General features: G+C 41.1%; 1 protein-coding gene across 1 annotated transcript in view; it reads right to left on the bottom strand.

Annotated features, from left to right (window-relative positions):
- Nucleotides 1–2,040: 2,040 nt before the first annotated feature.
- The window catches only part of abcc2 (ATP-binding cassette, sub-family C (CFTR/MRP), member 2), a 66,250-nt gene continuing 55,076 nt past the window's right edge, over nt 2,041–13,214 (bottom strand). Inside the window, exons 29-32 of the mRNA XM_064932068.1 lie at nt 7,951–8,109; nt 7,632–7,798; nt 3,854–4,048; nt 2,041–3,288 (exon numbers count right to left, since the gene is read on the bottom strand). Of these exons, the coding sequence (XP_064788140.1) occupies nt 3,129–3,288; nt 3,854–4,048; nt 7,632–7,798; nt 7,951–8,109 (681 nt within the window). The 3' untranslated portion in view covers nt 2,041–3,128. The remainder of the gene's footprint in view (nt 3,289–3,853; nt 4,049–7,631; nt 7,799–7,950; nt 8,110–13,214) is intronic.

Here is a 13,214-nt window from a genome sequence, read left to right on the forward strand (position 1 = left end):
TGGCTGGCAATCCTAGATTTGTGTTGGTACTATATTCTCATGGAGGGATGAAATAGCATGAATACATTATATCAAAATTACATTTTTTTTATGACAATGTGTCACTCATTGTTTTCATTGTAACCTCTTGTAGAAAAGTAATTGTGCACTCAAGGTTGTGTAATACGACTTTTTTAACACTGCAGTGGTGCTCTACGGTGACTGTACAGGGGCGCAACTTCCACTGGGGATGGGGAGAGGGGTCATGTCCCCCCACATTCTGAAACAATACTGCATTTTTTCCCCTCCAGTTTTATGGTTGCAATGTGATACAAAAAAACTGTGTGTTTTAAGACCATGCAGAGGCCTCTGAGTGGTCAGGTAGGCTGTTGGAGTGTTCAGCCGGCTGGATTTAGGACAGGGCAGAAACCACAGAGCGGCTGACAGGCTGTGTGAAGGCAAAGCTTCTGGAAGCAGAGTTGCCATGTCCACAGTTTTCTGGTAAAAATTGGGCTACTTTGAAAACGATGTTGCTGGTGAAAATGTATTGGTCATGGGTTGTGGGTTTTTGTGCTATTTCTCAATTGCATCGTGGCCATCATGGCAATTTTTTTTTTTAAATATATACAATACCAGTCAAAAGTTTGGACACACCTACTCATTCAAGGGTTGTTCTTTATTGAAATGTTTTATATTGTAGAATAACTGTGAAGACATCAAAACTATTAAATAACACATATGGAATCATGTAGTTACCAAAAAAAGTGTTAAACAAATCAAAATATATTTTATATTTGAGATCCTTTGCCTTGATGACAGCTTTGCACACTCTTCGCATTCTCGCAACCAGCTTCATGAGGTAGTCACCTGGAATGCATTTCAATTAACAGGTGTGCCTTGTTAAAAGTTAATTTGTGGAATTTCTTTCCTTAATACATTTGAGCCAATCAGTTGTGTTGTGACAAGGTAGGGTTGGTATACAGAAGATAGCCCTATCTGGTAAAATACCAAATAAGCAAAGAAAAATGACAGTCCATCATTACAGTCCATTATTACTTACCCAGAACACGTGCAGTCGCAAAAACCATAAGCGCTACGATGAAACTGGCTCTCATGAGGACCGCCACAGGAAAGGAAGACTCTGCTGCAGAGAATGAGTTCATTAGAGTTAACTGCACCTCAGATTCCAGCACAAATAATTGCTTCACAGAGTTCAAGTAACAGACATATCTCAACATAAACTGCTCAGAAGAGACTGCGTTAATCAGGCCTTCGTGGTCGAACTGCTGTAAAGAGACCACTACTTAAGGACACCAATATTAAGAAGAGACTTGTTTGGGACAAGAAACGTGAGCAATGGGCATTAGACCGTTGGAAATTTGTCCTTTTGTCTGAGTCCAAATTTGAGATTTTTGGTTCCAACCGCCATCACTTTGTGAGACGCAGAGTAGGTGAATGGATGATGTCCCCATGTGTGGTTCAAACCGTGAAGCATGGAGGAGGAGGTGTGATGGTGGGGGGATGCTTTGCTGGTGAAACTAAGTGATTTATTTAGAATTCAAGGAATCCCACAGCATTCTGCAGTGATACGTCATCCCATCTGGTTTGCACTTATGGGACTATCATTTGTTTTTCAACAGGACAATGACCCAACACACCTCCATGCTGTGTAAGAGCTATTTGTGTGTCCAAACTTTTGACTGTTACTGTATTTCACTGTGACCTGCTGCTGCTAACTATCAGTGTCACGGATCCCTCTGGAACTTTCATTGCGCACACCTGGCCCCTATTCCTGCTTTTTCAATGCATCCCTAAGGGCTATAGTAGTCAAGGCCAAATTCAATATTTCATCCCCCAAAAATAAAAACAATTTATCACTAAATAAGTCGTAAAATTCTAAATAAAATAAAAAACTAAACGATCCATGGTATGACCTGAAAAAAATTCCATATGTCAGCTTAGAACATGCTCAATAAACTCTCACACAATCTACATTACTTTCACAGTTGATTCACCATTTCCTTTTTCATTGCAGATATGAACTCAGATGTTACATTTAAATGTATGGCAAATTTGATTTATTTTCAGGATGTGAAATATTTCAAATTGGGCAGATCAAATATTTTTCTAATATATGAATACATTTCACATGCATTTCCAGATGCATATTAAAAAATATATAATAAAAGAATATTGACAGCAGTTTTGAGATTATGAAAAGGTTAGAAAGCATCACACAAATATTTCAGGCATTTCTAAGCTGTGTCCTTCAAAAACCATGAGGACATTTTACATGTTGATCATGTTAGTGTTAATAATGGCCAGCATATTTCCCACCTTTTTCCCACCTTTTCATGACCTTATGGCTGTTCACACAGCCACCCTAAGAAACCAATTCAGATTTTTTCGATATCCAATCTTTTTCCGGACTTCTCACAGTTTTACATGGCTGCATTTACACAGCAGCCCCATTCAGATCTTTTTTTCAGTAATTGGTCTTTTGAAGGTTGGTTTGATTCATACGGTCACATTGTGAAGTTAAATGGTTTTAGCTATAAATTGTTTTTTGTTTTTTTAACTATGTCTATACTAAAGAGTAGTTCCATTGTTTTGGGGACAACTCGTTTTACATTGTAAGAGTGAATTCCTTAAGGTATGATATTTATTTTGATTGATCTTCAAAACTAAATCACATACTATATTATCCTTTTTGTAAATCAATCAATATTTTTTTTTACCTAAGTCAAGTTTGACACCTTCACTGCTTATGAAACGTTCTTAATCAAACCAACCTTCATTGAAATACACCTCACAGATCAAACAGTCTTTATATCAATAACAGGCTGCAAAAATGTGTATAAAATCAGTCAGAAATAAACACAGAAGAAAAATAACATTTGGCATGCATCTTTATCACAAAGAAGTAGTCTTTTTGAAATGGTATAATATTTCTCAATAGCCCATATTCAACTTAAGCTTCATAAAGTTATCCGGATAACTTGTTGATACTGCTTTGTAATATAACCCTCCGGTAGGTTATTGAGAACACATTCTCTATTTTACAATCAACACCAGGGGCTAGCATCCCCTCTGCAGTTAAGGCATGATTCTGCCCTCTCTGAGACCAACTGTACAACAAGTCCCAAGTCTCAGAGAGCAGTGCTATCCAATGCAGTGCTGTCCAGAGTAGTGCTGTCCACTGTAGTGATACCAGCATCCCTTGCCATGGAATAGAAGTGACCCTGTTTGTTGAAGAGAGTGCTGGGAGAGTCAAACTCCACGATCTTCCCAGCATCCAGCACCATCACCCTGAACGTGTTAGAGAGAGAGGGATGGAGGAAGAGGAAGCGGGAGAAGAGGGAGGAAAGGATGAGTGAAAGTCAACTGTTTCAGAGTTTCAGTTGCCATGCAACAAGATCTGTGAGAAAACTCTTGTCATAAAGTGTGTGTGTGTGTGTGTGTGTGTGTGTGTGTGTGTGTGTGTGTGTGTGTGTGTGTGTGTGTGTGTGTGTGTGTGTGTGTGTGTGTGTGTGTGTGTGTGTGTGTGTGTGTGTGTGTGTGTGTGTGTCTAATTACACAGTAAATCAAGGATAGTTGAAATCACAGTGTTAAAAGAATGAAGGTTAAATTGACTACTGGAAGTTATCTTAGCCCTCAAGAGAGTGATACGCTCCCTGGAGTTAGTGTTGATAACTGGAGTTGATTGGGACAGATTCCTTTTAAAGCCATTTAGTGTCATTTTAACTCCAAAAATATCAGCACCAGGGCCAGAGTAGTTTTAACACAAAATGGCAATGGGACCATATAAACCCCAACCTAGTGTTACATTTGACACCATAGGAGTGACTATACTGTGTATATGCATGTGTGTTACCTGCTACTGTCCAGGATGCTGTGGAGTCTGTGTGCGATGGTGAGTACAGTGCAATGGGAGAACTCTCGTCGTATGGTTTTCTGGATCAGGCTGTCTGTCTCTAGGTCCACAGCAGCTGTAGCCTCGTCCAGAATCAGAATACGAGACTTCCTCAGCAGGGCACGGGCCAGACACAACAACTGTCTCTGACCAATACTGTAATGGAAACATGTACAACCTGTCAAAATACACCAAAAGTATGTGGACACCTGCTCGTCAAACATCTCATTCCAAAGTCATGGCAATAATATGGAGTTGGTCCCCCCTTTGATGCTATAAAAGCCTCCACTGAGTGAGATGTTAGAACATTGCAGCAGGGACTTGCTTCCATTCAGCCACAAGAGCACTAGTGAGGCTAGGAACTGATGTTGGGCGATTAGGCCTGGCTTACAGTTGGGATTCCAATTCATCCCAAACGGTGCTGGATGGGGTTGAGGTCGGGGCTCTATGCAGGAGTCAAGTTCTTCCACACCGACCTTGACAAACCATTTCTGTATAGACCTCGCTTTGTGCATGGTCGCATTGTCATGCTGAAACAGGAAAGGGCCTTCCCCAAACTTTTGCCACAAAGTTGGAAGCACAAAATCATGCTGTAGCTTTAAGATTTTCCTTCACTGGAACTAAGGGGCCTAGCCCGAACCATGAAAAATGGCCCAAGACCATTATTCCTCCTCCACCAAACTACAGTTGGCCCTATGCATTTGGGCAGGTAGCCTTCTCCTGGCATCCACCAAACGCAGATTCGTCCATCTGATTGCCAGATGGTGAAACATCACTCAAGAGAACACGTTACCACTGCTCCACAGTCCAATGGCGGCGGGCTTTACACTACTCCAGCTGACGCTTGGCATTGGCTTGGTGATCTTAGGCTTCTGCGTGGCTGCTCAGCCATAGAAACCCATTTCATGAAGCTCCAGACGAACAGTTGTTGTGCTGATGTTGCTTCCAGAGACAGTTTGGAACTCGGTAGTGAGTGTTGCAACTGAGGACAGAGGATTTTTACACGCTACGCGCTTCAGCACTCAGTGGTGCCGTTCTGTGAGCTTGTGTGGCCTACCACTTTGCGGCTGAGCAGTTATTGCTCCTAGACATTTCCACTTCACAATAACAGCTCTTAGTGTTGACCCGGGTAGGTCTAGCAGGGCAGAAATCTGACAGTGCCACTTTAAAAGTCACTGAGTTCTTCAACACAGGCAATTATACTGCCAATGTTTTTCTATGGCTGTGTGTTCGATTTTATAAAACTGTCAGCAACATGCTAGATAGCCATGTTATTGATTGATCTAACATTATACTTAATGTCCTACAAAAACTTTCCATCGGTAGTGTCACGTTCGTTGTATGGATGAGACCACGGCGCAGCGTGATGTGAATACATCTTCTATTTTAATGAAATGAAGAACACTTCAACAAACTTGACGCTATATAGAATAAGTGCAGACACAGGCAACTAATACATAGACAATCACCCACGAATTACCCAAGGAATATGGCTCCCTAAATATGATTCCCAATCAGAGACGATTGAGAATTGAGAACCAATCTAGGCAACCATAGACATACAAAACACCTAGACGAGTGAACAACCCCATAAACATACAAAAACCCTAGACAGGACAAAAAAAACACAACAAACCACCGCTTGTCACACCCTGACCTAACCAAAATAATAAAGAAAACAAAGATAACTAAGGTCAGGGCGTGACAGGTAGGGCTAGGCTACTTGATGTACTAGGGGTGTCCCGATCTTGTCATACTCGTATTTGTAATCGTATCGCTTTTATCACACTTGATACTCTAATCGGATTTAAATGTCGGTAAAGCCTGTACCTCAAGTGCGCATCACTGCTCTATCACTCGAGTGCAGTGTACGTTCCTTCACTCATTCACACACACATTGCTAAAAGACCCCCGAAAGATGAAAATGCACATGATTAACTTACTTGGCCCTATTCAGTTATTAACAAAACATACGCCACATTTTGTCATTTTATTTCCGAATGATCTGTCGCACGGTAAACATGCCTGGGCAAAAATAAATAGCAAGCAAGCATGGGCTTGGATCACGACATAATGAGAGATGTCAGCAATGGGATAATTGTACGGACAGACAAAGTAGGCATACTAAACAGTGCCAAGTAGACAGACAGTAAACAACCATATGACAAGAAATAACTTGATTGAACAGCAATGAGAGCAGAGCGGCTTGTTCTCAGCCAATCTTTACAGCAGGCTCAACCGATACCCCGGCCATTTTCTTCACGGGTAAAAGAACTAGCCAATAGTTGTTTACAGCACACAGCGCTTCACACTGTTTGAGTCAAAGAGTGACGTACGCTGGCAGCTGAAAATAACTTTTTTTTCGATGATGGATAATCACAAAAAATAACTCTCTATATGTGTTACAATACTAGTTTTGTCCCAGTACTCGGCACACCTCCAGTATTCCCAGCAAATGGTGCACTCTGCTCCGCGGGCTCACCATCTGAAACCCACACTGCATTTCGCTACACTCGCATTAACATCTGCTAACCATGTGTATGTGACAAATCTAATTGGATTTGATTTGTAAAGTGATGCCATTTGCTCAATATTGAGAGTTGAGAAATATGTTTTATACTCCGACAAAGCTGACCCTCATCTTTCACAATAGCAACAGTAATTATGTTAAAAGCTGTGTTATTCCCTCAATTGCATTTTGAAATGTGGCGCAACCTTCATATGTGTGCGCTTATCAGAATGCATCTCACCCAGTGGCGTACCATACACCCATGGGGGCCACGGACTCTGGGGGCCTCTAACCCAGGTCAGCCCCTCCACAGTTAGCATATGGACAGGTCATATGCTTTGGCAAAAATGTTTAGAATAGCAGGAAATTAGCTTTAGAAATGCTAAATTCTCTCAGCCTCTTTGCAAAATGTGTAGAATAGCATTAGATTAGCTATAAAACAGCATTTTCTTCTCTCTGCCCCATGGCGGCAGTGTAGCCTAGTGGTTAGAGCAGGCAAGTCAGTTAAGAACAAATTCTTATTTTCAATGACGGCCTAGGAACAGTGGGTTAACTGCCTGTTCAGGGGCAGAATGACAGATTAGTACCTTGTCAGCTTGGGGGTTTGAATTTGCAACCTTCCGGTTACTAGTCCAACGCTCTAACCACTAGAATACCCTGCCGCCCCTATGGCAATGGAACATTTAGAACAAACGGCAGGGTCGCGTCCATAGATACAGAACAGATAGACCGAACGACTGGGGCCCGTCTCTGGCAACCGAACCAATAGAACGACCAGCCGGCTTGGGTAGCAACCCTAGATTTGTGTCGGGACTATATCTTGTGAAAGGATGAAATAGTATGAATAACTTAAATCAATTTTTTTTTATGAAAATATGTCAATCATTATTTGAATATTACATATTATTTGAGTAACACGTTGTATCAAAGTTATAATGCCGTCGAAGCCAGTGTTTGGAGGATATATTGGCACTAACAACACGGGCCTAACAACACCAGTGCAAATATATCCTCCAAACACTGGCTTCGAGGGCATTATCACTTAAATAATACTAGCTAGCTATGCAGTTCCAACCTGCCTGGCTGCCCATCCAACCAACTAGCAATGGGCAGCTAGCTAACAAGATATTTCTAGAACATAAAAGACATTCTTCAAATCGAAGGTGAAAGCGTTTCAGTTTCAACGATGCCCTTGTATCTGAAGTGTGCAGGTGTGTGAGTGTAACCCACCTGAGGTTATCTCCCCCCTCTGACACCTCGTGGGTCAGTCCTTCCTCTAAACCCCCCACGTACTCCTTCAAATGGGACAGCTCGAGGACGCGCCAGATCTCCTCATCACTGAAGGTCTCAAACGGGTCTAGGTTCATACGCAGCGTCCCTGAAAACAGCACTGGGTCCTACACACACACCGAATGGAGAAACAAATGTCATCACGTCAAAATATTATATCAGTTTGTGCCATTTATAAGAGTGTGTGTCTGTGGGTGCGTGCGTGCGTGCGTGCATGTGTGTGTAAGCGTGCATACGTGCATTTCTGTGTGTGCGTTACCTGTGGTATAATAGTCAGTCTGGTCCTGAGGTCATGTAGGCCTAGAGTAGCGATGTCTGTCCCATCGATCAAGATCCGTCCCTCTGCTGCCTCAATGATTCTAAACAGGCAGTTGGTCAGACTGGACTTCCCAGCACCTGTTCGACCCACTATACCGATCTGGACAAGATGGAAGACGTTCAGTAAGACTTTGAGTATTGCTTAATTCTTGTTGCAGATGGGTCATGATCATAGAGATGTACTAAAGAACAAGTATTAAGCCAATGTTGATGGTTTACTGCCACCTGCAGTTATGTAATGTTTGCTTTAAAATTAGTGCCAGTTCTTAATGGCGCTGGCCATGATAAAACAGGCTTTGGACCAAGTGTGCCCTCTGTCCAACTCTGTAGCAGTGACTGATTGTGTCCCTGTGTAGGGTGGCATGTAGCCTAGCAGTTAAGAGGGTTGGGCCAGTAACAGAAAGTTCACTGGTTTGAATTGCTGAGTCAGGCAAGGTGGTAATATTTGCCCTTCTGCGCAATGAACAGTTAACCAACAACAACAACAACAATGCACTTAACCAACAACAACTGCTCCCTGGGCGCCGATGCCAAGTGGCATATACCTTTGCTATGGCCTGCATAACCTATTTCCATAAATATGTTATAAACTAAAAACAGAATGCACAAGAACAATGAAGACAGTTTCACCAAAACAATGCAAAATGTCCCGTCAGAAAATATGTTTTTGTTTTCTCTCTCCAATGATCTGGGCCTATTTTGATACCAGACTGTCCGATGTCTAATTATTATTAATGCCTATTTTAGTTTTACTTTTAATCTCCATTTGATATGAAATAACTTGACCTATGAAGCTACTCTATTCGTTTTATGCATGCTGATTTTCTCCCGCCACACTATGTCATTATTAAAAAATGAATTAATCTAACAAAGTTCTAAGCTATCTCACAAAGTTTTAAGTTTTGTTTTTGAGATCATCTGAAAACATAGTAGGCCATAAGGTAATAATGATAGAGAGAACAAACAATGGAAAATAGAAAACATAGAATTAGGAGTTTGAACAAACCTTACAATTGAGCAAAACTTAGGCTATTTTAAGAAACAGAAAGAAATCCGTCCTTGCCATTGTGGCCCAAACGGACAAAAACCTTGGCTAGTTCTAATTGAAATATCATAAAAGCATTAAGAAAAGTTATTTATAAAGAATATTTGCCAAATGTTGTAATTAAGTGTGTAATATCATATTGCAGCTTTCAAATGTGAATAATTGTGAAAAAAGTCTATGGTTTCTCAATCACAGTTTAAATTTGAATGACAAATATTTCAGGCCACAAGAAATTGAAATTGAGCTAACAATACCAAGATGGAAAATATGATTATTCTAGGCCTAGTAGCCTAGACCTAATAAGAAAGGAGGATGAGGCAAACATTCAAATCATTTAATAATTATCCAGTTATGAGGACAGCAGTGTCGCTTGCTCTGCAGCCCATTATTATTCTATGGAACAACCAATTGGTGCTTAAGTCAACTGCAGGCTTTGCTGTGCCAATGGGAAGAGATGAGTGTCAACCAAATGATGCTTATATCAATACATTGCAGTCATTGGGAAAAGATGAAAATCAATGAAGTGATGCTTATGTCAATACATTGCATTCAATGGGAAAAGATGAGGGTCAACCAGTTGACACTTATGTCAATGGATTTCAATACATTGCATTCAATGGGGAATATTCATGCTTATGTCAAAACAGAGCTCGGGTTTTGCCACGGGTTGGGTGGTGCAAAAAAAAACATTTGAGGGGGCCCCTCATATTATTTAGAATTTTACAGTTAGGGCTAATAAACTTCAAAAACTATCTGGTTTCATGAATGCATTAATGGTTGTCAATCATCATTAAATAGACTTTACCTTGTACCCAGATTACCGAGCGCACAGATTGACAAGGCAAAGTTCAATGAGCAGACAAGTCAGAACCACGGAGAAATAACTCGGCCTAGGCTACACCTTGTTATTTAGAATAGCTGGACAGTAAACACGATAACATCAATCACGCAAGATCAGGTATCTACAACATAAGCAGCAAACACACCCACATCAATTTGATATTGCTTTCTGTAGTCAAGCACCACAAGGAACTGAATCCCATGTGCCTTTAAGACTATGGTTTATTTTAATAATCTAATAAAGAGTAGACTACAATTTAAAAGTAAGTTGCAGGGAAGAACAGTGTAGTCCAAATCAAATTAAATGTTATTTCTCACATGCTTCATAAACAACAGGTGTAGACTAACAGTGAAATGCTTACTTACATCCCTGAACCAACAATACAGTTACGAAAACATAAATGTATAAAATTAAAATAAAATTAAAATAAAGGAGGAGAATAGAGATAGAGATATATAAATATGTACACAGGGGATACCGGTACAGAGCCAATGTGCGGGGGCACAGGTTAGTCGAGGTACATGTAGGTAGAGGTGAAGTGACTATGCATAGATAATAAACAGAGTTTAGAAGCAGAATTAAAATGTGTGTGGGGGGGCCAATGCAAGTAGTCTGGGTAGCCATTTGATTAGCTGTTCAGGAGTCTTATGGCTTTGGGGTAGAAGCTGTTAAGAAATCTTTTGGACCTAGACTTGGCCCTCCTATACCGCTTGCCATGCAGTAGCAGAGAGAACAGTCTATGACTAGGGTGGCTGGAGTCGTTGACAGTTTTTAGGGCCTTCCTCTGACACCGCCTGGTGTAGAGGACCTGGATGGCAGGAAGCTTGGCCCCAGTGATGTACTGGGCCGTATGCACTATCATCTGTAGTGCCTTGAGGTCGGAGGCCGAGCAATTGCGTTGATGCAACTAGTCAGGATGCTCTCGATAGTGCAGCTGTAAAACTTTTTGAGGATCTAAGGACCCATGTCAAATCTTTTCAGTCTCCTGAGAGGGAATTGTTGTCGCGTTGTCGTGCCCTCTTCACGACTGTCTTGGTGTGTTTGGACCATGATAGTTGTTTGATGATGTGAACACCAGCCTCAATGAGAATGGGGGCGTGCTCTGCCCTCCTTTTCCTGTATTTCACAATCATTTGGCCATACAGTCATGGGTGAACAGGGAGTACAGGAGGGGACTGAGCAGGTACCCCTGAGGGGCCCTCGTGTTGAAGAACAGTGTGGCAAATGTGTTGTTACCTATCTTTACCAACTGGGAGCGGCCCGTCAGGAAGTCCCGGATCCAGATGCAGAGGGAGGTGTTTAGTTCCAGGGTCCTTAGCTCAGTGATGAGCTTTGAGGGCACTATGGTGTTGAACGCAGAGCTGTAGTCAAAGAATAGCATTCTCACGTAGGTGTTCCTTTTGTCCATGTGGGAGAGGGCAGTGTGGAGTGCAATAGAGATTGCATCATCTGTGGATCTGTTGGGGCGGTATGCAAATTGGAGTGGGTCTAGGGTTTCTGGTATAATTGTGTTGATTTGAGCCATGACCAGCCTTTCAAAGCACCTCATGGCCACAGATGTGAGTGCTACTTAGGCAGGTAATCCATCTTGCCCTGCGGCCTTGTGAATGTTGACCTGTTTAAAGGTCTTACTCACACCGGTTACGGAAAGCGTGATCACACAGATGTCCGGAACAGCTGATGCATGCTTCAGTATTGCTTGCTTCAAAGCTGGTTATTTAGTTTGTCTGCTAGGCTCGTGTCATTGGGCAGCTTCCCTCTGTAGTCCGTAAAAGTTTGCAAGCAATGCCACATCTGACGAGCGTCGGAGCTGGTGTAGTACAATTCAATCTTAGTCCTGTTTTGACGCTTTGCATGTTTGATGGTTCGTCATAGAGGGCATAGCTGGATTTCTTATAAGCGTCTGGGTTAGAGTCCCGCTCCTTGAAAGCGGCAGCTATACCCTTTAGCTCAGTGCAGATGTTCTACCTCAGGTGAGCAAAACCTAGAGACTTCCTTAATATTAGATTGTGTGAAACAACTTGACAAAAACAAAATATATTACAGTTTTTAATGTCCCGTTGGTAGGTTAGTCTTGATCGGAGCTCATTCATGTTATTATCCAATGATTGCACATTGGCTAATAGGACTGATGGTAAAGCAGGATTACTCACTCGCCGTCGATCCTTGCAAGGCACCTTGACCGACGTCCCCGATTGTTTTTAGCCTTATTTTTCATTAAAGCATTTTGGATGACTGTCATTCATATTCCATTCAACCAGCTCAATGTAACATCGATAGGTTTAGGCTACTACATGATACTCAAATTCTCCCTATACCCATCATGAGGATGCTACAACCTAAGTTATGAATGAATGTTTACAACGTACGCTAGGTGCACAAGTGGAGAGGAATTTGAGTAATCAATGTGACAGACGGACACATTCAATACCACCTTGAACACTCTTGCCGGCATGTAGCTGATCTAGGGTGTGATCATTATTCCAACAATTGCAAACAATAGTTTATATTGGACAAATTCAGGTATGTTTATCCTCGTTTCGTTACATTTACTTCCTTTTACAAAATATTTTTCAACAGAATCGGTGGAAGGAATACACCCCCTCACACACAAACAGAGTTCACATTCATAGCAGCCGCATACATACGGCATTAGACATTTGATTGTTGTATAATTTCTTCTCGCATCTACGCTCTCTCTTCCTCACACCTTTTCCTCCCTTGTGGACTTCAGTGCACAAAACATCAGCTGTCTGTGACCAGGTAAAAAAAACTGTTAATACATGTTAATATTTTTCTGTTTGAGTAGTCTAAACTAGTTTGTTGAAAGTGAAAAATTTGGAAATATCCTCACCCTTCCTCCACTGATCACATCTTTGAGTATACCACAGGACCTTCATTGCAAAACAGTTTTAATCAATTATTTGGTTACATGTTAATATTTTTTTAATTACATTGGTATACCACAGGTATTTTTAGCTTTTAATTATAACAGCAATAAAGCACCTCGGAGGTTTGTGGTATACTGTATGGCCAATACACCAATTGCTGCCCTTCTTTATGAGACGTGATGTCATACAGAGTGAGACAATTTTTAACATGTCATTTTTTAAAGCCAATTTTTTACTCCTGAACTAATTTAGGCTTGCCATAACAAAGGGGTGAATAATATATTTTAGTTGTTTATTTTGTATTAATTTGTAAAAATTTATAACATTATTATTTTCACTTTGATATTATAGATTTGTTTTTTTAGATCAATGACAAAAACAACATTTAAATCCATTTCAATACTTATTACTTCCAAACACTTATTACT

Source organism: Oncorhynchus masou, chromosome 23 (assembly GCF_036934945.1).
Source record: "Oncorhynchus masou masou isolate Uvic2021 chromosome 23, UVic_Omas_1.1, whole genome shotgun sequence".
Classification (NCBI taxonomy): Eukaryota; Metazoa; Chordata; class Actinopteri; order Salmoniformes; family Salmonidae; genus Oncorhynchus; species Oncorhynchus masou.